The sequence below is a fragment of the Vipera ursinii genome (assembly GCF_947247035.1).
Source record: "Vipera ursinii genome assembly, chromosome: 1".
Classification (NCBI taxonomy): domain Eukaryota; kingdom Metazoa; phylum Chordata; class Lepidosauria; order Squamata; family Viperidae; genus Vipera; species Vipera ursinii.
Window position 1 is genome coordinate 186,320,857 of NC_139512.1, and position 26,284 is coordinate 186,347,140.

At 39.7% G+C, this 26,284-nt stretch overlaps 1 protein-coding gene across 1 annotated transcript in view; it reads right to left on the reverse strand.

The window, feature by feature from the left end:
- Window positions 1–355: 355 nt before the first annotated feature.
- Window positions 356–26,284, reverse strand: part of TRPM8 (transient receptor potential cation channel subfamily M member 8) — a gene marked incomplete at both ends in the record, with an annotated part of 349,124 nt that continues 323,195 nt past the window's right edge. The window contains 6 exons of the mRNA XM_083349746.1: window positions 356–503; window positions 1,285–1,365; window positions 6,449–6,548; window positions 13,639–13,829; window positions 15,078–15,255; window positions 22,778–22,949. Coding sequence (XP_083205872.1) covers window positions 356–503; window positions 1,285–1,365; window positions 6,449–6,548; window positions 13,639–13,829; window positions 15,078–15,255; window positions 22,778–22,949 — 870 coding nt within the window. The remainder of the gene's footprint in view (window positions 504–1,284; window positions 1,366–6,448; window positions 6,549–13,638; window positions 13,830–15,077; window positions 15,256–22,777; window positions 22,950–26,284) is intronic.

A 26,284-nucleotide genomic window follows, 5' to 3' on the forward strand; every position in this document is an offset into this window, starting at 1 on the left:
CCGGACTCCTGCTATGAAATCGGTCACAGATTTGTCTGGCAGCTGGCGCCAACACGCAAAATGTACCCTCCAGAATAGCTTGGAGTGCGTTGGCATAAAATGTTTGCTGAGTTTTTCCATCAGCTCCACGTAGGGTACTTCAGCTACTGGCTCTGGGCTGAAGAGGCCGACGGCAACATCATATACGGCAGGGCCGCTCAGGTACAGGAGGGCTGCCGCCTTGGACCAGTCCTCTGTTATCTTGCTGACCAGCAAAACCCCCTCGACTTGACCCATGTGTGACTCCCAATGCTCTGGGTGATGAATGTCGAACTCTCGGATGTGTCCGAGGTTGGCCATGTTGTCTCAGTCTATGTTACTGCTCCGCTGCGTCGGTGGAAGTTATAACTTCCTTGTCTGTGACTTCAGCCGTGACTTGCTCTGGCCCGCCGGAAAGTTCCCTTTCCTCGGCTGGTGACTTCAGCTCGGTGAAGCAGATCCCACCTTTGTCGCCAGTGAAGTGGCTTGAGCATAAGGATCACGCGGAGACAGCAGGCTTAAGTTGAATCTTTATTGAGGTACCAGACAATCGCCTAGCCGGCTTCTGCTCTTTTTATAGCCAGCCAGTGGCTGGCTGGACCAATCAGCCGGTCGTCCTTATCCCGCCTGAAAAGCTGGCCCAATCAGCTGCGTCTGGATTTGACAGCTTGGAATCCTCGTGTCAGCTGCGCTTGCGTGGTAGGCAGCCATGCTGACCACTGAGAGCTGTCAGCTGCCACTCCTGCGCATTCGCTGGCGGCAGCTTTTGACAGCTGTCAAAGCTGCCACGTGTATTCCTGTCAATGGTTATTTACCTCACACAACTGTGGTTAGCGTGAACTCATAACATTAATACATTAATACTTAAACATTAATACATAACAGTTCCGACCACCCAAGACCTCATCTTACCTGTTGAGATACCTCATTCTCCATCCTCTGGAATCCCCACAATTGCTCCCCCGTATCTTGCCACGCTGGGTCACTTACCTTGTGAAAATCTGTCACCTTTCCAGCCTTGCTGTTTATTTGCCTGCTCCTGACAACAGCAGAGGGAGAGCAGGACGAGCACGCTGTGCTCCACTTCTCTGATTCACCGGGCTGCCTGCCACTTCTGGAGTGGTGGGCAGACTCGGTGAGTCTTCTCCAAAGGCTTCCAGGCTCAGCGGGGAAAAGCATTTGCACGCTGAAAGGAGTGGGGTAGTGAAATTGTATTGCTTCAAGCACCACTTCAAAAAGGGCCACAGGGCTTGAGGAGGCCTTTACCGATGAGAACGAAGCCCCAAGAGGTGCACATGTCCCTCCAGGCCTCTGTTCTTGTCGGCAAAGGCCTCCTCAAGCACTTTGCTGACAAGAATAGAGCCCCAAGAGGTGCATTAATCCCTTCCTGCCTCCATTTTTATCAGCAAAGTCCTCCTCAAACACTTTGCTGGCGAAAACGGAGCCCCGGAGAGGCGCACATGTCCCTCCAGGCCTCTGTTCTCGTTGGCAAAGGCCTTGAGGAAAGGCCTTTGCAGCTGTAAATGGAGGCCTGAAGGGACATGCACATCCCTCCCAGCCTCCATTCTTGGCAGCAAAGACTTTTTGCAAAGATAGAAAAAGGCTTTGCAAATGGAGGGAAGACTTGATGTTCCATTTGCAAAGCCTTTTGCCACAAATCTCATCCAGGCCTCTGTTTGCAGAGAGGCCTGGACAATACATGAGATCATGAGAGATCAGTAGCGTGAGATCTCACGCTAATGATCTCACGTGATCTTGCAGTACTTTAAGCCTCCATTCCCTGCAAACACAACAAAGGCCTGAAGTGCTGAAACAGGCCAAAAAACTGTAATTTCTGGACGTAATAATTTTGGGACTTGTTCGTAAACACTAGGGGGTGCTTATAATCTAACTTCAAATTTTCATTAAATGAATGTTCATAACTCGGGGATTACCTGTAGTTGGAATCATAAACAAATTAAATATACTATTATGCAGCTCATGTATAAACTACTGAGAAGCTTTACATTTCATTTAGGGAAATGACTGCTGGCATTTATAGTAATTTATTTATTTATTTATTTCATATGCCACCCATCTCGCTGTCAAGTGATTCTGGGCAGCTTACAATACTGAGAACTTTTACATTTCATTTAGGGAAATGATTGTTGGATTTATAGTAATATACCTTATATATTTATTTATTTGTTTGTTTGATATGCCACCCATCTCACTGTCAAGTGACTCTGGATAGTTTACAGTACTGTAAAAGCAAGTACAAAATGTTAAAACAATAAAAAACTAAATATTAAAATAACGGAGATTACATAAGTTAAAAATCAAAATACAACAGGTTGGGGTGGGATTCTTCCTATTCCACCACAAACATGGAATACCCCATTAAGGCTTCATGCCAAATGCCAGAGCCAGATTTGGAGGCTTTTTCTGAAGGTTAAGAGCATGGGTTGCATCTCCCCTTGAGGAGTGCAATATTACAGAGGGTGGAAGCCATGACAGAAAAGGCTCTTCTCTTGGACCCCACCAGTTGAAATTCCTTGGACAATGGGGTCTGCAGCATGCCCCTTCTGGAACCAGTGGGCCAGGCAAACTCCACTGTGGTCAGGTAGCCTGGACTCATGCAATAAATGGCTTTAAAAGTCTTAATCAACACCTTGGATCAAGAAGCACACCAGCAACCAGTCCAGCTTGTGCAACAAGGGTGTTACATGGCCCATCCTGGGCTGTTAGTATGGTTGTATTCTGTGCCAGCTGTAACTTCTGAATATTCTTCAAAGAAAGTTCCATGTAGACCACATTGCAGTAGTCCAAATGTGAGATGACTAGAGCATTAATGAATGAGTGCAGGGACTCACAATTCAGGAAAAGGTGCAACTGGTGCACAACAAAGGCTTTTTGAACAGGAATTATCTGTCTAGGAGAACCACAAGTTATGCATAGGGTTTGTCTGGGGTGGTGCAACCCCATCCAGAACTAAAAATGCTAAAGTCTCAGATCCCGAAGCCTCACACATCCATAGCCACTCAGTTTGCCAGAGTTCAGCCAAAGCTTATTGTCCCACAGCCAGACTCCCACATCCTCTAGGTACTGCAGGAGGGCAGCAACACTTTGGGGGGGGGATTATTACCCAGGATGGCAATAAAAAGTTGAGTGTCATCAGCATGTCAATGATACCTCGTCCCATGATGATGGGTGATCGCACCCAGAAACTTCATATAGAGAAGCAGAGAGAATACTGAGCTCTCAGCAGGCCACAAAGGACCAACTGTGAGCTTGACCTTTCACTCCCTATAAACATCAGTTGGGACTGGCCTTAGAGAAAGAAGCCAAACCAGTACAAGATTCAGCCCCAGATCTTACAATTGGCCCCAAAGGATACCATGGTCAATGGTATTAAAGGCCATGGAAAAATCATGGAGAGCAAGGATGGATGCATTGTTCCCATCCTGCTCTCACCAGAGATCAGTAAATGTGATCAAAGTTATTTCTGTCCTATAACTGAGCCTGAAACCCAAGTGGAAGGGGCCCAAATAATCCATTTCATCCAGGACATTCTAAAGCTGCCACACAACCATTTTTTCCAGCATCTTCCCTAAAAAGAAAAGGTGAGAAACTGGATGAAAGACTTCAGGCAGGTGGAATCCAATAATGGCTTTTTGAGGGAGGCAGACCAGGGTCACCTTGAAAGGTCCTAAGAACATCAGCTCCTACAGTGATGTATTTATTACTGCTTGAACCCACTTCAAGGTCACCTTCCTGGAGGCTTTCACCAGCCTGGAGTGACAAGGGTCTAATTGACAGGTAGTTCTGCTGACAGCATTGGGAACCCTGTTCACTTTATCACGTCCAACAGAGTCAAATTGCTCTCAGATAACTGGGTAAGGTTACTTCCCAAGCATCTCTAATGGACCTGCTCCACACTTGGACTCTTAATGAGAATAACTTTGTCCATCAGATTTTCCACAAATTTGTCCATCAGATTTTCCACAAATTCCTCTGTACAGCCCTCAGATGATTATCTGAGCCCTCCTCCCAGAAGAACCAGATGATCCTGAACAGGGTCATCAGATGACAATCTGTGAACACAATAAGAGGGAAGAAAGAGTGGAGAAATAAGGCCATTTCGCTACTCTTACCAACACAAGGTAGGTCTTAATAGCAGCTCTGACCTCTGGTCGGATTCATCCCTTGTTTTCCTCCAGTAGTTCTCTAGGTGTCTCTTGGCCCTTTTCAACACCCTCAACTCCTCCATAAAACACAGGGAGCTGAGTCAAGAGATATCACACAAGTGCAATCCTGTCCAGAGCCTTAAATGCCTTCTGATCCAGATTGCGGTCAGAGTGTTGGCAAGACCATGCAGGAGAAACCCCAGGATATTCCCTAGTTTCCTTTGGAACCCAGTCAGGTCCATAGGTTGCTGGCAGTGGATTACCCAAATGGATCCAGTCTCTCTGCAAAGGAATGCAGCATAAGAGAACTTCAAGGATACCAATATGTGATCTGACCATGACAAAGGGTTATAAGAATAGATTCCCCACCATGTCAATGTTGCCATCGCTCCAACAAGAAAAGAAAATCATGTGTGGGTTATGAGTTGGTCTGTGAACTTCCAAGCCGCTTCTGATGCCAACCCTAGGAATGGCAAGTTGAAGTCTGGGGAATTTCACCAATCCTGAGATGGCCTCCAGCAGCTCAGGCAGGTAGGTTGCTATAGAGCAAAAAGATTGTAGCTTCAAGAACAGGGTCTCAGAAGCAGAAACTTGCAGAGCACGGTCACTGAAGGCCAGAAGAGATTCCCAGATGACATCTGCTACCCGCTTCCCTGCCCTGGGGTTTTGGCTGTTGCCAAACTTTAAACCAGCTGGATACATCTCCAAGAGGAGGACTCTCCCTTTCAGGTCTCCATGATTCATGCCAAGTCAGTAATAGGTTATTACTCTCTAATACCATGAAAAAAGTCCAAGAGAATACAGATTTTTAAGAGGCAGGATAGGATGCCTTTTCTTTATAATTATTTTTAGTGTTAAACAAAAGTCTTGTAGTTGTCCTGAATTTCAGGGATGTAAAGATTCAGCAGGAATCTTTATTTACTAGCTTTTATAATTCCCATTCCATAGACCCACTGTATATGTACTAGTGAATCATAAAGAAAGGGTTCAGATGCAAAGTTTTTGTTTTCATTTATTGGCCTCTTTAATTTCCCTTTTATGCTTACACTGCTAGATCACAAACCACACTTTTTAAAACATCACATAGAAATCTAGCAGGGGTATCTCCAATAATGTACGAATAAAAAGCATTATGACCATCTTCATATTTAGGTTCCCTTCCTTCCACTGTTAAATAAAAATAATATTTTTTTTACTTAGCTGCCCAGAGTCACTGAGAGTGAGTGGGTGGCCATATAAATTTTTTAAATAAATAAATATTATTTCTTAAAACATTTAAACATTCAAGATGGTATTTTGGCACATGAAACTTTAAAAAATTCCCATGTATTGCAAAACCCCTAACACAGGGCTTTTCAACCAGTGGTACGGGTACCACCTGTGGTATATTGGCACCTGGTACGCGACCATCCTAGAAAAGTGGTAGTGGGGGAGGGGAATGAGCTGAACCGGTGGCAGCACCACACAAGCCTGAGCTAGAGATGGCTGGAGCTGCAGGGGTGTCAGGGCTCAGCAGAAGCACCAGGATCAGCGCTTCTTTGGAGCTGTCAGGGCTCAGTGGAAACACCAGGATCAGTGCCAGGCTCTAGCTGGAGCTCAGCGCTGATCCTGGCGCTTCTGAGCCCAGAAGAAGCGCCGGTCAGCTGGAATGTTGCAGCATTCCCAGGGTCCTGTGATTTATATTCAGATGCTTGGCAACTGATTCATATCCAGGGTCCCAGGGTCATGTGAAGTGACCAAAACCTTCTGCAACCACCCAGCAGACGGGGGAATAAAATCCAAACACACCTCACCCCCTCCCCACTGCCAATCCTCAATAGAAATGCTCACAACAATGAAAACCTCAGACAGGAGGAAGAGCGTCGCCAGGCAGGCAGGCAGGTGTCTTGCTCGGCTGTGGTTTGGGGGCACTTTTTTCATTGCCATTGTAACTTTGAACAGTCACTAAGCGAACTGTTGTAAGTCGAGGACTACCTGTATTTCATCACTTTTTTCCTTTTTTTCCATCAAGTTTTTGACACCTAGCTAGGTGACTGGTGGTACTTGGATGTTGCCATATCCTAAAAGTGGTACAATGGGTGAAAAGGTTGAAAAGCCCTGTCCTTACAGATCATTCTTCAAAGCAAATCAATAAACGGTATTTTAATCAACTGATTTATATTTTTATAACTATTAATATCTGTCAATAAACACATTATATTTAACTTTTGATTTCAAAGGAAACAGGAAACTGAATAAACAAACAGAAAAGAAAGTTGACATACTCTTCAGATGAATCACTGGGCTTGGTGTTGATTTTCACAAGGTAATTTTCTTTCATGACAGCTTCCCACGCCAAAGTTTCATTATCTTCATTTCTTGAACCTTCAACATACAAAATCCAAACCACAATGTATAGTAGGTGTTTTATTGAGAAAAGAAACACAGATGGTAGAGATATAATTTAAAAGGGTAATAAAGACTTGCTTCAGCTGTACACCGTGCACAAACACGCACACATACATACATACAGCTATGCATATTTGTTCAAAAGGTTTTCACATTCCTAAGTATCCGAAGGACTGTATGCTTAACACAACTTTACCCACATACAAATACTGCCCCCTCCCCATACAGCTCCTTGAAATTATTCTGTTTTCTTTGTAGACAGTACACTAGATACATTGAGATATGGATATTTTTTGTTAATTCTAAATATTCACATTCCTGTTTTTAATGCTGCTTTCCATTTTATTTAGCCAAAGTTCAATTTAAAAAAAAATATTTTGCATTTTTTATCAGTGAAGATATTTCATTGGTTAGCTTCCATCTGTTGCAGTTTTGAAAAAAATATATTCCATAAATAAATAGAAAGTGTTGCTATTCCTTTTTTTGAAACTGTAATTCAGTGGGTATGATTGTACTGTTGCTGAGCTTCTATTAGTCTTACTGTTTTGCTGACTAACAGTTCAGTATTATAATCCATGACTAGCTTTAAATATAACATGTATCATAAACATGAAAAACCATGGCAAACCACCTCTATAACACTGTCATGTAAACTGTATAGTCATATCTATATAGTCACAAGTCATACTTAATTTGAAGGCATATTTATCTTTTACATTCAGGACAAGGAGCATATTCATAAGGAGCCCTGTGGCACAGTAATTAGAATGCAGTATTGGAGGCAAACTCTGACTACAACCTGATGGGCCTCAAGGTTGATTCAGCCTTCCATCTTTCTGAGGTCGGTAAAATGAGGACCCAGAATGTTGGGGTCAATATGCTGACATTGTAAACTGTCCAGAGACTACTGTAAAGCACTATGGGGTGACATATAAGTCTTAAGTACTATATGCAGGATTACACATGCCTTGTATATCTTTACTGAGACCTCAGAAGCTTTGCTTCATAAGTGCATCAGAAGATTCAGATTTGATACAGCTAAAGAACTATAGACCAATATCACTATTAAATGTGGATTATAAAAAAATTGCCTCAATAATAGCAGAGAGGCTGAAAAGATTTCTGATCGAATTTATTCATCCAGACCAAAATGGATTTCTACCAAAAAGGCAAATAAAAAATAACCTAAGAATTATTTTGGATACACTGGAATACTATGAAATGCATCCAGGAAAACAAATGGCACTAATTTTTTAGATGCACAGAAAGCCTTTGATAACGTAAATTGCCAGTTTATGATACAACTAAACTGTATGGACTTTGGAGAGAAATGTGTAAATATAATTAAGATAATATAAAGGTAAAGGTAAAGTTTCCCCCGCACATGCGTGCTAGTCGTTTCCGACTCTAGGGGCCGGTGCTCATCTCCGTTTCAAAGCCGAAGAGCCAGCGCTTGTCCGAGGACGTCTCCGTGGTCATGTGGCCGGCATGACTAGACGCCAAAGGCGCACGGAACGCTGTTACCTTCCCACCGGAGTGGTGCCTATTTTTCTACTTGCATTTTTACATGCTTTCGAACTGCTAGGTTTGCAGAAGCTGGGACGAGTAACAGGCGCTCACTCTGTTACGTGGCACTCGGGATTCGACCTGCCAAACTGCCGACCTTCTGATCGACAAGCTCAGCGTCCTAACCCACTGAGCCACCGCGTCCCTTAAGATAATATACCATAGACAAATAGCAAAAGTAATTGTAAATGGGGATTTTACAGAGAATTTTAACTTTAAAAAAGGCACAAGGCAAGGATGTTCACTATCTCCACTGTTACTTATATTAACTTATGTGTATATAATATGGTTAGGTGTGTGTCATGTTTGTGTTCCACTTTGAGAGCGGGCAACTAAATTTCATTTTTGATGTGTGCCGTTGTGCCCATGGTAAAAAAATGATAATAAAGTTTATCTTATCTTATCTAAATCTGGAAGTGTTGAATAGAAATATTACACAGGATCTAGAAATCAAAGGAATGGAGAGAAAAAATGAAAAATATAAACTGCAAGTATTTGCGGATGATTTGGTATTTATACTAGAGGAACTGTTGGAGACAAGCCTTACTGAAAAGGATAGAAGAATTTGTACAAGTAGCAGGACTGAAGATAAACAAAGAAAAAACTAAAATTATAGTTAAGAATCTTGTAGATAAACAAAAAAAAATCAACTGTCAGATAGTTAAGAAAGTTAAATATTTGGGAATATACCTAACAGCAAGATGTGCAACAATAAAAGAAGACAACTATATAAACTATTAAATCAAACAAAACTGGATTCATAAAAATGGAAAAATCTACAACTATCAATGTTAGGAAGAATAGCTACTGTAAAAATGAATATCTTAACAAAATTGCTCTTCCTATTTCAAACAGTACCCATAAAAATAGAGAAAAATTCATCGACAATTTAAACAAATTGATTTTGAAATTTATTTGGCAAGGGAAGAAAGCCAGAATTAGATTAAAAATGTTACAAGAATCTAAACAAAATGGAGGATTTGGTTTACCGGATTGGGTGTTATACTATCAAGCATGTGCTCTAACATGGATAAAAGAATGAATAACCCTTAGAGATAAAAGATTATTATACTTAGAAGGACATGATTTTCAACTAGGATGGCACGCCTTTCTATGGTATGGGAAGAATAAAATTCATAGATACTTCCAAAATTACTATGCATTACCTTTAGTATGGGAAAAGATAAAAGCTAAAATTTATATGAAAATACCAGGGTGGTTTTCCATAATGGGAGCTTTTGTTCACCCAAACTTAATTAATTTTGAGAAAATTGTAACCTACAAAGATATTTTGAATATGGAACGGAAATTAAAATCTAAACAAAGAGTTGGAAGATCAAGGTATTGATTTATCATGGTGGTCTCAATTGCAAATACAATTGAGTTATGATAAAGATGCTAAAATGCATGGTTTTTATAAAGACCAGACAATGTTTCATCAGATATTGTTGACTTCAGAAGAAAAGCTGATTAAGAAATTGTATAATTTTCTATTAAATTTAAAAATGGAAGATGAACAAGTGAAAGAAACAATGATAACATGGGCAAAAAACCTTGGGCACAATATAGAATTAGAAAAATGGCAAAATCTTTGGGAAAGAAACTATAAATTGACAATGGCAACTGCTTATAAAGAAATTTATATAAAATGTTTTATAGATGCCACTTACCACCTGTGAGATTAGCACAATGTTTAAAAACATGTCTAGTAACTGTTGGAAGTGCATCAAAAACCAGGCACATACTACCATCTTTGGTGGACATGCCCTAAAGCAAAAAAAGTTTGGACAAAAATACATATCTGGCTAGAAAAGATGTTAAGAAAACATGTAGATTTCAAACCAGAACTATTTTTATTAGGTACTGTATATTATCAGGAAAATATGATAAAGAAAGTGTATATTTAATGTTGCATGTATTAACGGCAGCAACACCATCTGAAGAAGAGATAATCAAGAAAATACAAGTGTGCAGAAATGGAGACTTACACTGAAGATTAAAGAAAAAGAAGACACAGAATATGTCTGTGGAAAAACAGGTAAAGATTAGGAATTTAATGAGTATTATTAAGTAAAACAAATGGACCCAGACAACATGTTGTTTACTAAGCACTTATGAACAGTAAATATAAAAAATAATAAAATATCATAAAAAAATAATAAGTGCATCAGCACTTGTTAACACACTGACTGAAACACTCAGAATGTTGATCAGGTGTCATACAAGCCTATCCCCATGAAAGCAGGTATAACTACTTCATCCATCCCTCTTTTTGAATATGAGCTAATTTTATACAGTGTTGCTTAGAAAGTGTTGGATTCAGTATCCAAAAACCTATTTACTATTAATATACAGTGTTACAGGAAGGCAGATTCCAACGTTTGCATGAAACGTTCCCTTCATCTCTCCAATTTTCTTGAAGAAAATCTAGACAGCACACAAAAAATAGAGACATCACCCTGCCAACAAAAGTGCATATAGTCAAGGCCATGGTCTTCCCAGTTGCAATGTATGGCTGTGAAAGTTGGACCATAAGAAAGGTTGAGCACCAAAGAATTGAGGCCTTTGAACTATGGTGCTGGAGAAGACTCCTGCAAGTCCCTTGGACTGCAAAGCGATCAAACTAGTCAGTCCTAGAGGAGATCAGCCCTGACTGGCCAGATCCTGAAGTTGAAACTCAAATACTTTGGCCACCTAATGAGAAGGAAGGACTCACCGGAGAAGAGCCAAATGCTGCGAAAGGTTGAGGGCAAGAGAAGAAGGGGATGACAGAATGAAGTGGCTGGATGGAGTCACTGAAGCAGTAAGCGTGAGCTTAAATGGACTCCAGAAGATGGTAGAGGACAGGAAGGCCCGGAGGAACATTGTCCATGGGGTCGCGATGGGTCAGACACGACTTTGCAACTAACAACAATAACAATTGTTCCCCTGCAGGTGGGAAACCATGCAAGGAATCTTAAATCTTAAATGTAGTAGTACGGTATTTTTTTTCCTTTTCTGAATGACAAAAAAAGTTTATGGTGTAAAATAGAAACTAAGCAAAAAGACATAGGACAAGATTAATCAAATAAACTGTTCATTCCTGGAAACAGCACTTTAAGAGAAACACTATTTTGGAGGGTAGGTGTCCGCACAACTACATTTAATTGATTTGAATGTTTAATGAAGTAATTCTTGCATATATTTCCTCACTAGTAAATGTTAGCCATAATTACAGAATATGTATCCCCTTAATAATGAATACTAAGTACAGCATTCTTGTGCTTTTCTCCTAATCCTTTATAATATCTGTATACACTGATGAGGTTTTCATGGCTGCAGTTTCTAAATCTATGTAGGTATTCATGGGGAGGAATTATCATGCTTATCATAAAGGAACTGGAGAAAAGTTCAAGCTGAAAAGATGGAGCACTTCGGGATCTAAACCTGATATAGAATGGTACCATTCCTGAAAGGGACAAATTTGCTGATAAACAAAGTAAACATAGCAGTTTGTGACTACTATGCATTCTAATAACTAAATAATGACAAAGACATTCTCAGTTGCACTGACGTAAATGTTGTGAATGAGCGGTTACAATATGTATGTCCTATAGAGTTGAAGAAATGTGACTCTCCTGATGGTTTTGACTGTTGGTCCCCTGAATTGGGCAACTAAGTGAGAGACAGATGACTGCTCCTAGAGCTCCAGATTGTATAAAATAAAACTTGTGATATGTGAGCTGTCATGCCATACATTGACAGAAAACCACACCATACCATGCCATACTATTCAGCGAAAATGTCTGAATATAGAATTGTTACCTGAAGTCATCCAAAGCTGAAGAAAGCAAAGTGATATATTATTCTATCTGTATTAATGTCCTACAAATGAATACATTCAACCACAAATGCTGCTTTACTAGTGCAATAATGGTAGGAAATAGAAGTAACCTAAAGTGAGATAAATTTTGAAAATAATTCAGAGATCCAACATTCAGTGTGTATCTCCAGTCTTTGACTTTCTTATGAATAAATAAAGCCTTGGGAGTGCGGTCCCAAAGGGCATTCATTCAATTATCCTGCAGAGGAGTTAGACCAGTGGTGGGATTCAGCACTGGTTTGGCAGAACCGATATCTAATTTTTTCTTAAGTTTGGGGAACCGGCTCTGAAATGGCTAGACTAATGTGCATTCACATGCCTCCAATCCCTTGCTTGCTGCAATCTGGCTTTGCAGCAAGCAAGGAGGTTGGAGACATATGAATGCACGCTGGTCTGGTGTCTAAAAAACCCAGGGTTTTCCTCTGCTCCTGGATTTTCGCTGCCACACTGTTTAACTTTCTTTAAAATTTACTTGATGCAGAACAGGAAGGATCCACGTTCTGCACAGTGGTGGGATTCAAATATGTGAACAACCGGTTTTGTGTGTGGATGCCGCTTCTGGAAGTCCATTCTAGGCCTGGGCAACAAAACATTAGCTACCAGTTCTGCCAAAATGGTGTGAACTGGCTGAATCCCACCACTGACTCTGCATCAAGTAAACTTTAAAGAAAGTTAAACAGTCTAACAGTGAAAATCCAGGAGCGTGGAGAAAAAAAAACATTTTTTGAGACACCAGTCTAGTGTGCGTTCACGTGCCTCCAACGTCATTGCTTGCTGCAAAGCCAGATTGCAGCAAGCAAGGGATTGGAGGCCCGTTCTACATCAAGTAAACTTTAAAGAATGTTAAACAGTACAGCAGTTGGAAATCCAGCATTGGGGGGAAAAATGGGTTTTTGAGATGCCAGACTATGGTGCATTCATGTACCTCAAATCCCTTATTTGCTGCAAAGCCAGATTGGAGTCCTTGGGCTGCTCCTTCCAGCCCATTTCAGAGCCGGTCCAAAAGCTAAGGGAATGGTTCCCACCCCACCCGATTGCTATGGGGCTTCATTTCCAAAGACCTACATACGCTCTAGACAAAACTCTGGGACTGGAAATGCAGCAATGGGAGCAAAGGGCTGTTCAAAGGAGGAGGAAGGAGAAAGTGGGAGAAATCACTACTGAACAGACGAGGCGCGATGGGTGTCAGGGTGTGGTAGGCCTGGCTACAGGGGCCCTTCGGCACAGTAAATGGTTGCATAAATGGGGCAGCTCCCTCCTTTCCCATCTGCCTCATGGCAGCAGCCCCCTCCCCCCTGCAGAGAACTAGATGTTAAATTATTTGAATCCCACCACTGAATTCTCACTGACTTTTTAAAGCATAAAACTTCACTTCCCCCTCAATCCACTTCATTGAAATTCTGGCTAAGGTCACACCTAGTTTTTTCACAAGAAAAGACAGATGTATGCATGTATGTGCTGTGTATGCATATATATAGTTTTTTTAAAAAAAAAGTATATTGTTTTCAAATGTATCCTTATAATAAAAGTATAGCAATGTAGCAACAATCATCTGAGAAATCTTGATCTTTTTCTTTAATAAAATAAATCTCTTTGTTTTCCCCTTCTACCATTTAGTATCTGATGAAAATAACTTACAGCAAATAGATGATTCTCTATATTCATCTTTACAACAGCATTTAAAAATTTTCCTCATCACCATGTAGATATAGGCAAAGATGACAAATGGAAATGGTATAGCTAAACGGCTGCAGTACTCTTGAACCAAGAAGTAACGCTGGAATTTCCATACTTGGTCATTATTTTCCTGAACCGATCCAACAGTATATCTAAAGGAAAGATTAACACATGAGATTAGTCCCATAATCTTTTCTTTAAAATGTTTTAATGTTCTAATTTTCACCCAGGCCTTTGGCAAAGGCAGATGAGACTCCTTGCTTCTTTCCATCTAGTCATTTGCCATCTTTTGTTGATATTATTTAATTTGTTTGATTTGAGCCACTCAGAGTTGTTGGGAGTTGGGCAGCATGCAAGTTTAATAAATGATTATTATTGCTTTATTAATAAAAAGAAACAGAAACTAGAAAATACCATGTATTTCATTTTCAATTCATATCAAAACCCCTTTTCTATATATTTTATTGTATTAGCATAGATACATATTGTAGTTCACATTTAATTTGCATAGAACAGACATGTCAAACACAAGGCCCGGGGGCCGAATGCGGCCCGCGAAGTGGTTTCATGTGGCCCGCGAAGCCATCCTGGAAACAGTGAGGGAACGGTCCCCACTGCCTTGGCCCTGGCCCAGAGACCCTCCTTCTGCCAGAGACCCTCAGATCTGTCCCACTCCTGCCCAGGCCCCCATAGGCACCCTTGATGCAAACGATGTAGAGCTGGCCATGCCCACCCAGTAGGCCATACGCACTCTAGCCATGCCCACCCAGTAGGCCACGCCCACCCTGGCCATACCCACCCGGCCCCCTGAGGGCAACCACAATGCTGATGCGGCCCTCAATGAAATTGAGTTTGACACCCCTGGCATAGAAGTATTCCACTTACTAACAAATTTCCTACTATATCAAATGTGAGCCTTAATAATATTTCATCAGGCCTGCAATATTCCCTTGTATTTGTTTCAGCTATTGTTCTTTCCAGGGAAACTTAAAAAGCTAAAAGTATGTTGTCCTGTGTAAAAAGTTATATTAACTTCCTAGGAGTATTTAAAATGTAATTATATTATGTTACTTCTTCTTTAACTTGGGGTGTGGTTTATTTTGAAATGTGATGCTTTTGATACTATTCTACTAATTAAAATTAGTATTGCTATTTCTATTGATCTATTTATGTCCTATTATTAGTATGCAATAAAAAGATGAATGTAATAATATGATTTGAAATTATGCTTTCCATATCTGCAAAAACTTGTAAGTGATTACAATGAATGAATCTAGCTTATTCATTTACAGATAAACAAATAAGTAAATTAAAGAGCAATGGAACTCAGTTTGAGGAAGACTTTAAAAGCCAGCAACGTTGTCTTTTAGAAGTGGGAAGCACTCCAACTTGAAACATACCCAAACATGGCTATTAATAAATTAACTAAGAGGATATTGGTGGACAGCATGTAGATGCACACTAATGGAATAGTAATCCACTCAGGAAAACGAGGGAGGTTATTGGAATCCACTTCTACACACAGAGGCTTGGATTCATTTCCAAGGAAGGTACAATGATCAAAATCGTATGTAGTACCTATAATAAAGGGAAGAAATATAAAACAATATTAAACTATCAGAAAAACTGATATACTTTAATACAAAGTTATTGGTGTATTGATAGTACATGATTTTAGTACAGAAATACAGCAATAATAATTATTGTATATTAAATTTGTATTGCACCTAATCATTCTGATTCCTGGAGGCTTACAACAAAATACAACGCTATTCAAAACATACAGGAAAAAACCCCAAATATAATAAAGCAGTCATGATAAGAAAAATGAAAAAAGTAATAAACAATTAAGAATTTAATCCAGAAAACAGGAGACAGTGAATTCTAGTCCTGCCTTGGGCATGGAAATTCAGCTGGATGACTTTGAGCCAGTCACTCTCTCTCAACTCAATTCACTTCACAGAGTTGCTGTTATGGGGAAAATAGGAGGGAGAAACATTAGGTATATTCACTGCCTTGAGTTACTTATAAAGTAATAAAGGTAGGATAAAAATATAATAAATAAATATAATAAATAAATCTCCCTATCCAATAGTATCTATAAGAGTGGTTAAATAAGTTAGCAGGCTATCATGATATAAGCCCTGCCCCTTTTATACATGCATTATTATATCACACACAGACCACATTGAAAAGAAATGGAATTTGTAGCAAAGTGGTTTATTAGAATTAGAATTCTTTATGGGTCAAGTGTGGTTGGACACACAAACAGTAGGTAATAAATCATGATCATCAATATAAAAATTCATTCATAAATCATAAGATACAACACTTAGTAATAGTCATAGGATACTAAATAAGCAAACAACATAAATCATACTAGGATACTAAATAAAACAATATAAATTGTAACACACAAGCAACAAAGTTATAGTCATAAGCAGATAATGAGATAGGTAATAGGCAAGATGAGAATAATAATAATACAGCCTTACTAAGTAGTTTGACAGTGTTGTAGGAATTAGTTCTTTAGCAAAGTAATGGCATGGAGGAAAAAACTGTCCTTGTGTCTAGTTGTTCTGGCATGCAGTGCCATATAGAATCATTTTGAGGGAAGAAGTTGAAACAGCTTATGTCCAGGAAATGAGGGGTCTATACGATATATAGCCTTCTTTCTTCCTCGCACAGTATACAAGTCCTCAATGGAAGACAGTCTGGTAGCATTTTTTTTAGTTGTAACTATCTGTTGAAATCTGTGTCTGTCTTGTTTGATTGCAGTGTAAAACCAGAGAGTAATAGAAAGTGCAAATGACAGACTCAATAATTCCTTTGAAGAACTGTATCAGCAGCTCCTTGAGCTGTCTGAGCTTTCTCAGTTGGTGAAAGATCAACATTCTTTATTGTGCGTTTTTGGTGACATTTTTGATATTAGGTGTCCATTTTAAATCTTGAGATATTATAGAAACATGAAGGTCTCTTTTAGAATAGAATTAGAATAGAATAGAGCTGGAAGGGACCTTGGAGGTCTTCTAGCCCAGCTTTTCTTTGATTTTTTTCCAAACTCTCAACATCTTTTTTGTGATATGGCCACCAAAATTGGCTGCAGTATTCTAGGTGTGGTCTTACTAGGGCTTTATAAAGCAGTAATAGTACTTCTCATGATCTTGATTCTATGCCTTTTTATACAACCCAAGATTTTGTTAGCTTTTTTGGTTACTGCTGCACACTGCTGGCTCATAGTCAAGTGATCATCCACTAGGAATCCAAGTTCCTAGTGTTTTTGAGCCAGGTCTCGCCTATTCTGTAGTTGTGCCTTTGGTTTTTCCTGCCTAAATGTAAGACTTTGCTTTTCTCCACATTGAAATTCATTTTGTTGGATAGGCCCATTGTTCAAGTTGGTCAAGATCTTTTTGGATCCTGTGTTTGTCTTCTGGGGTGTTGGCTACTCCTGCTAGTTTGGTGTCATCTGTGAATTTGATGAGTTCCCCTTCTATTCTCTCATCTAAGTCACTGAAGATATTGAAGAGTACTGGGCCTTCCCCCCTCAACTTTAGTTTAAAGCCCTCCTGATGCGTTGGGCCAGTCTTTTTCCAAGTACATTTTTGCCTGTTTTTGTGAGGTGTAGCCCATCCCTTGCCAATAGTCCTTCATGTAGGAAGTGCAGTCCATGATCCAGGAAACCAAAGTTTTCTTGGTGACACCAACCCTTTAGCCAATGGTTTATTTTTCAGATTCTTTTTTCCCTAAATGGGTGTTGGCCTTTCGTTGGAAGAACTGAACAGGACACTACTTGTGCTTCGAGCTTCTTGACTTCATTGCCTAGATGTCTGTAGTCCCTCACTATTGAACTCATGTCGTTTGTTGTGTTGTTTGTCCCAATGTAGAGGAGGAGGAAGGGGTATACTGTGTTGTCTATTATTGTAAGAGGTGGCAGAATAGGAGGGTTTCTCCTAAAATCTACTATCATTTCTACAGTTTTGAGGGTATTCAGTTCATGTAAGGTCCTGCCTCAGCTAGCACTCCCAAGAAAGCAGAACTCCTGAAACCGGCATCGTTTCAAAAGGAACTTTTATTGAGAGATAGTGATAGCAGGATAGCAAGGCAAGATCTGAATAACTCCCACTCAAAATGTTACATTAAAATTCTCCTTTCAAACTCCTCCCCAATGCCCAATGTCCAGTATGATTTCGGCCAATCCACAGGTGTGAAGTTGTTATGGAAACCAGAATGATAAAACCCTAGTTCTCAAGTGTTCTGTGTTCTTCCTAGCAGAGATAAGACAGATGGCCCTAGGCACATTCCTTCTCCCTTTCATACCCAGAGGGATGCATCAAAGGTGAAAAGAACAAAGTAAATACATCCCAAAGCCCACAGAGCTCCCCCCTCCCTAAAGAACAAAACCTCCCCCCTCCCAACAAGATGGCAGTACCCAAAAATAAAATGAGATGAATAGATAGTTTCAGGGTCTGACAGTTCAAGTCTGGCTGCACTACAAGACAAGTTGTTCAACCTCCTGTCTATATGCAGATTTGTCATTGTCTCGAATGAGACCAATCACTGTTGTATCATCTGCAAACTTCAGTATTTTAACAGAGGGATGTTTAAGATGCAGTTGTTGGTATATATATAGAGAGAAGAGAAGTGGAGAGATCACACAGCCCTGCCTCACCCTGTGCAATTGTACAGGTATCTGATGTGATTTTGCCTAGCTTCACTTGCTGCTTCCTCTCTGTTAGAAAGCTTATGTTCCACTTATAAGTGTTCTCAGGCACGGCTAACTGAATTAGTTTAGTTAAAGGAATATCTGAAATGATGGTATTGAATGCCAAGCTGAAGTCTACAAAAAGGACTCTTGCATCAGTCCTTGGAGATTCAACATGTTGTAGGATGTAATGCAGTGCTGTATTAACAGCCTCATCTGCTGATCTATTTGCTTGGTAGGTAAATTGTAAGGGGTCTAACAGCAGATCCATGATGGTTTTCAGGTAGGCCAGCACTAGCCTTTCAAAGGTTTTCATAACTATGGATGTCAGAGCAACTAGTCTGTAGTCATTCAGTTCCTTGATGGAGGGTTTCTTTGGCACTGAGATGATAGGTGGAAGCTTACCACAAGGAGTTTGAGGGGTTGGTGAACTGGTGTAAGGAAAACAGCCTAGTTTTAAATACTGGAAAAACCAAAGAGATCATTGTCGATTTCAGAAAAGACAGGCACAGCCACACTTCTCTATGCATTAATGAGTCACCTGTGGAGATGGTTACCAGCATCAAATTCCTAGATGTGCAGCTAATGAGTAGGCTGGCTTGGTCGCTCAACAGTGAGAAACTGGTGGAGCAGGCACAGCAGCACCTGCATTTTCTGTGTCGCATGAGAAAAGCACATCTTCCTTCCCGTGACCTGACCACTTTCACAGGGGAACTATTGAGAGCATCCTGTCATACAGCATCACAGTCTGGTTTGGAAGCATCAGTACTTCAGACAGGAAGGTGGTGCAGAGAGTGGTGAGGATGGCCGAAAAGATCATTGGCAGTTCCGTCCCTCCCATCCAGGACATAGCACAGAAGTGTTTCTTGAGCAGGGTGTATAAGATTATCTGGGACACTATACATCCTCTTCACATCCTTTTCCTTGTTACCTTCTGGGAGGAGGCTTTGTGGTATCCATAGCAGAACATCCAAATTCAGCCATAGTTTCATTCCATACAGCATTAACCTTGTGAACTCTCAAGCTTCCTCCTTCTATTATATATTTAAGATGGACAGTATTTAATATTTAATTGTTATGTAATGTAGGAGTGTAGTTCTATATATATATATATATATATATATATATATATATATATATATATATATATATATATATATATATATATATATATATATATATATATGTTGTATATAGTATGGTTAGGTGTGTGTCATGTATGTGTTTCACTTTGAGAGTGGGCAACTAAATTTCATTTTTAATGTGTGCTGTTGTGCCCACAGTAAAAACAAAATGACAAAATAACAATAAAGGTTATCTTATCTTATCTTATCTAGTAGAGCATTTGAAGCAAGAAGGAACACAGCACATCTCCAGTGATTTATTAAAGTTGTGGGTGAAAATGGGGGACAATTGGTCAGCACAGGTTTTCAAGCAAAAAGGAATTATCTTCTCTGGGCCTGGTGCTTTTCCAGGCTTTTGTCTGTGAAATAGACCTTGCACATCATTTTCTGTGATCACCAGAGGTGGGGAGGCCTAAAGGGATGGTGTCAGTTGTAGGAGGCTTGGCTTGTTGGTGGCTGAGATGGAGATGGTGGTGATAGGTAACAGTGATTTCCTCTCAAACCTACAGTAAAACACGATCAAGTCATCTGCCAGTTCCTGATTCCTTTCAGCATGGAAAGGAGGTTTGCTGTAATCAATGAATTTTTAAGAGTTTTCCACATATTTGCTGGTTCATTTGTTGAGAGATGATTCCTTAGATTTTCAAAGTAGCTTCTTTTTGCTGCTGTGATCTCCCTTGTTAATACATTTCTGGCCTGATTCTTACAGCATTCTATCTCCTTTCTGTAGGCTTCCCTTTTGGTACGATGTAGCTGCTTGAGTTTAGCTGTGAACCAAGGCTTGTTGTTATTGTATATTCACAGGTTTCTGGACACATAGGCCTTCACAAAAACTAACATATGATGTTACAGTATCTGTGAGTTCATCCAATTTGCAGATTTATCTTCAAAAACATTCCAATCTGTGCAGTCAAGGCAAGCCTGTAGCTTTAACTTTGCCTCCTCAGTCCAAGACTTCACTGATTTAATTGTTGGTTTTATGATTTTAAGTCTTTGTCTATAAACAGGTACAAGGTGAATCATATAATGATCAGTATGTCCCACAGCTGCTTGTGGTAAAGACAGATAAGCATCTTTTAATGTTATATAGCAATGGTCTAAAGTATTCTTGCCTCTAGTAAGACAGTTGACATACTGAAAGTATTTTGGTAGCTCTTGGCTTAAGTTAGCACTATTGAAATCTCTTAACACAATGAGAAATGAATCAGGATATTTTTCTTCAACCCACATAATCTGGTCAGCTAGAGTTTGTAATGCATTGTTTATGCAAGCTTGTGGAGGAACATACACTGCAAATAAAAGGAATGAAGAAAACTCCCATGGATAATAAGTTTGCAATTGATAATTAATGTCTCTAAGTCCACATCACAGAATTTCTTTAGTGTAGTTACATTTTTGCACCATCACTTGTTAATATAAAAATAGGGACACCCTCCCTTTTTTTTACCAGATGTTTCTGCAATTCTGTCTGCTCTCTGTACAGTATTCAAAACCCTGTGATATGCAAGCTGCTCTCATCAATTGACTCATTTAGCCAGGTTTCAGTGAAGCAAAGGGCTGCTGAGTTGTAAAAATTAGAGTTGAATCTGTTTAAAAGAAGTATTTCATCCATCTTATTAGTGAGTGAATGTAAATTAATCAGAAAGAGTGAAGGAAAAGGAGTTTTTATTCCACTTTTCCTTAGTCTATTCATAATGTCTGCTCGCTTACACCTTCTCCGCCTTTGTCATCTCCTCCTTTTGTTTTTGTTTTTCCATTGTACAGAGAAGGCTGCCACTTCCTGAATGAGAATCTCCTTTGCATTTATAAAGATGGGGGGGTGGGGGTGGGCAAAGGTGTAGTCACAGAAAGCTGCCCTTAAAAAAATGTTGCTTGATGCTTATCAGTTGGTCTCTTGAGTATGAAATCCAAAGTGAATGACAGAGAATAAGGCTGCTGTTGGCAGTGCCATCTTGTCTGCAAGATGTCTGCAAGATGAATCCTGATTTCTGCAAGAAACTGTCAGATCTGCCATCTTCAGCTGGCACCTCACTGGCATCTGCCATCAAACCCTAGATGGAGGGGGAGCATGGGGTAAACAAATGGGCAATAAACATGTATGGGGATGTGGACAATTCCAAACATCTCAGTGCTTCTTAAAACATCTATGTAGCACTTCATTGACTGAAGATGATGAGAAGAGGGGTGGGACGCAGGGAAGAATTCGTAACTTCTTCATGAGGGAAAACTTAGTTCTAGCCTGACTTTGCTGCAACCTAGTATCCTTTTGTAAAACAACCTATCACTTCAACCAAATGGAACTGATGGTCTTTCTTTCCTAGAGGACCTACCTGGGGCAGGTCTATCAATCAGAAGAGGAGAGTTTGGTTTTTTGGGGAAATTTTACTTATCCTCTAACTTAAACAGTGTTACTTTAATCTCTTGTTAACTTTCCAAGAAGAAAATTATGGAGTGCCTGCCAATGCTCTTTCTTAACCATGTCCATATTAACTAGGTATAGCTTTAGGCAATCAAGATCAAGAGCATATGCCCTTGCAGGTGTTCTGGTTTAGAAGTGCTTCAGCTGCTAAACCTGTCTTCAGTTGGGGGAAGGCAGAAGGCAATGAATCTCCTTTGTGCAGAGTATCCTTTTCTCAATCCTGTATCATTTGCAGCTCCATGCTCTAGCTCCAGGATTATTCTCCAGCATTCCTTTTTTCCTCTTGAGCACAACTGTCACAACTATTTGGACAACTTTGCTTTGGCCACTCCATAATTTTCCTAATGATGGAAGTGACAAGGTATTTGAATCTCTTCACTCAGAACAAAGAAAGGTGCTTGTGCAGGACAAAAAAGAACAGCAGCATTCTGAGCACTAACTTGAATTTTTTCTTCCTCTTTCTGTTTTGTTATGGAGCAACTTATTCATTAACAACAGACATAGTGACTAGGAATCATAAAAAACATTTTTTCAGTCACATTGAGTAGAAGTCTCATAAAAAGGAAACACAAGCAGTCTAATAGAGTTATTCGGCATATTTTTCTGTCAATAACCCTAGCATCTAAATCCAGCATAGAAAGACCTTTCTGAATTATACATTATCATTTTCATTCTAACTTTCTATAATTCAAAACTAACACCAAGCATAATCAGAATTTTTCAGAGAGAAATAAAATGAACCCTCAGTTCTACCCCTCCCCCATCAAGCAAACCACAATGACAAAAGGAAATATAAATGTATCTGTTTCCCAACTACACCAACCCTTTACTGTAGTACTATAGTTCAATAGATACCATCAATATCAGAAGGATAATGGCCAAACATTGCAAGGTAAGGCTCATAGATGACTGATCGGAATATCCATTCCCAACGCTGTTCATTTTTTCGTAGGATCCCTTGTCTGGCTACACCAAAAGCCACCATCCATACCGCAAAGAGGAACAAGAAGAAAAAGACATCTATCAGCTGCAAAAGGAAATATTTAAAATATAAACAGAAATATTATGACATCTTTGCTAAAAGTCTCAAAATTGTCAAAAGTGGACAAGTACATTTCTTTACAAAGTCAATATTTATACTCTGGAATCAATCTGGAAATGGACTTAATACAGGTAGTCATCGACTTATGACCACAATTGGAACTGGAATTTCGGTCACTAAGTGATGTGGTTGTTGAATGGGTTGTGCCCAATTTTGTGATCTTTTTGCTGCAGTTGTTAAGCAAATCATACATCTGCTAAGCAAATCTGGCTTCCCCCATTTACTTTACTTGTTGGAAGCTCCCCAAAGGTTACAAATGGCAATCAAATGACCCCGAGATGCTGCAAACATCAGAAAAAAACTGCAGTTGCCAGTGCCCAATTTTGATCATGTGACCATGGGGATACTGTGATGGTAAGTGCAAGAACCAGTCACAAATCAATTTTTTCAGTACTGCCATAACTTTGAACAACCTTATAAGCTACCCATAAGCTACCTATAAGCTATACAACAAGAATGTGTTTTAAAATAATTTGAATTTTCTAAATACAAGTTTAGAAAATAGAGAACAGCTGTGGAACACTTGATAAGACAATATGATATTTCAGATTTATGCAATTTATTAGCAGCCAGGCTTTCTCCCAAGAACACATGAATACCACAGACTAGGTATTCTCAGCAGTAATTAAAATTGGTCACTTTAGTAAGATCCATTCTTCTAGAAGACGAGAACAGTTGTTATGGGCACGCAATGATTCAGAATGATCTGAAACTTGGGATTTTATTCAGAATGCATAAACACTGAAACCAGAGCATATCAGGAAAATTCACTATAGTTTTCTTTTAGACAAGATGGGATAGATGGTTCTAATTTCCTTTGTCCTTGATTCAAAATCCTTCAGGAACTCTGTTTTTCATACATACAGTAGTAGCCAAAATTGTGGAAACCTTTTGGGAAAAGTGTACAGTAGAAATGCCACCCTTGATTAAGTTTCCACCAATTTATCTTCTAATTTCTTTATAACTGTAGACTTAATAATACTATTTTATATCACTTTCTAGGCAACCAGACAACTCTTTGCACCATTACTTTAATTTTATTATGTTTTACAAGCTCACTAAATGAAAGAACACAAAAAACCCCAACCAACTTGATAGCAATCACATAACACACTGACAAATGTCCTCCTCTCAGCTTCAATACATGACATCAATAACTGAATCCTATTGTGATATGATTGGCTCATTGCCAAAACAAGATGACACCTCATGTTCATTGGCTACAATCAGATGAAAGAAAGCTACCTGATATCAACCTAAGCAAGTTGTGCTTCCTTTTTCTGGTTATTTGGTTATAACTTTTCATAGAATACAGTACAGATAATTGAACAATCTTTGTTGCAGGTTTCCACAATTTTGGCCACTACTGTATAATTAAAAATATAGTTTCTAATAAGTGCCTTATTTTCTTCTATGTTGATAAGACCTAAACTTGAATATTGCATCTCCTTCTGGTACAATGTTTAAAGAAAAATTCAGAAAACTGGAAGCATGATCTGGGGAGCACAACCTAAAATGGAAATGTTTAGTTTTGAGAAAAGACAACTAAAGCAGGGAATATCAAGCACTGTTCAAAAAGGAAGCTCTCTGACTGCAGAACATTGGATCATTAAATATTAATGAAGATTTTCTAACAGTAAGAAAATGGAATGAAGCATTTAGATAGTGATGTGAACACTGGATATGTTTGAAATGAGAGACTGGGATGTTTTAATTTGCATTCATGCATGGACAAGGATTTAAATTACTTAATAGCTTAAATTACTACTTCCAACTCTATTATTTGCTGCATATTAATATCAACACTGAAAATATTTTTTTCAAATATGTTTATTATTGCACACTACATAGACAGAGCATGCTACAATAGAGAAAAGAGATGGAGACCTCTGCTTTCAAATCAAATGATACTATTATTATACAGTGCATTCAGAAAGTATTCAGACCTCCTTCACTTTTGTCAATTTTGTTATGCTACAGCTGGATTCTACAATTATTGAAATTCATTTTTTATTAATCTACACTCAGTACTCAGACAAAGTGTATACTACACTCAGTATAATGACAAAGTGAAAACAGAATTTTAGAAATGTCTATAAATTTATTAAAAAGAAAAAACTGAAATATCATATTGGCATAAGTATTCAGACCCTTCACTCAGTACTTTGTTGAAGCACCTTTGGCAGCAATTACAGCCTCGAATCATTTTGGGTATGACTCAGCAAGCTTGGTACACTTGGACTGGGAAATTTTCTGCCAATCTTCCTTGCACTCTAGGACCTTCACAGAGTCACTCCTGTGTTGTCTTGGCTGTGTGCTTAGGATCGTTGTCATGTTGGAAAGTGAACCTTTGGCCCAGTCAAAGGTCCTGACCACTGTGGAACAGGTTTTCATTGAGGACATCCTTGTACTTTTCTCATTCAGCTTTCCCTCAATCTTGATCAGTCTTCCTGTCCCTGCTGCTGAAAAACACCCCAACAGGATGATGCTGCCACTACTATGTTTCACTGTTGAGATGATATTGGGCAGGTGATGAGTGGTGCCTTGTTTCTGTTGTGTATTTACTTATTGTTATGTATTCACACGTTGTGTTATAATAGAAGTTAACAGGCTGAGGTAAAAGCCGCGGCAGCTTTTGACAGCTGTCAAAATAAACTGTTAACTCGCTGTCTCGCCTGCTTATTAAAGCACTGGCGATGAAGGTGGGATGCCTGCTTGCCTAAGCTGAAGTCACTACCTAAGGGGAGAAGAGATTTTTTCCCTTAGCTGAGCTGGTCACTCGCTGAAGTCACTCGGAAGCCGAACTTCCCTTCAACGCAAGCAGCGGCACCCACAGTTACAGACAGCATGACGAACCATGGCCACATTCGAGAATTCAATACCCGCCACCCAGAAGGCTGGGAGTCTCATCTGGGCCAGGTAGAAGGATACCTGGTGGTTAAGAAGATTACGGACGACCGGGCCAAGGCAGCCGCCCTCCTCTGGCTCAGCGGGCCCGTCATATATGATGCCGCTGTGGGAATCTTCACCCCTGAGCCGATCGCCACTATCTCCTACGCCGACCTGACCGAAGGGCTGAGCAAATACTTCATGCCCATCAAGTCAGAACTCTTCTGGAGAGTAAATTTCGCCCGAAAACTACAGCTTCCTGACGAGCCAGCAAATGACTTCATAACTCGGGTCAGACACGCCGCCCGACGGTGTCGGTTCCCGGACTTAGAAGACCGAATCCGGGACCAGATCGTCATAGGGCTGAAAGA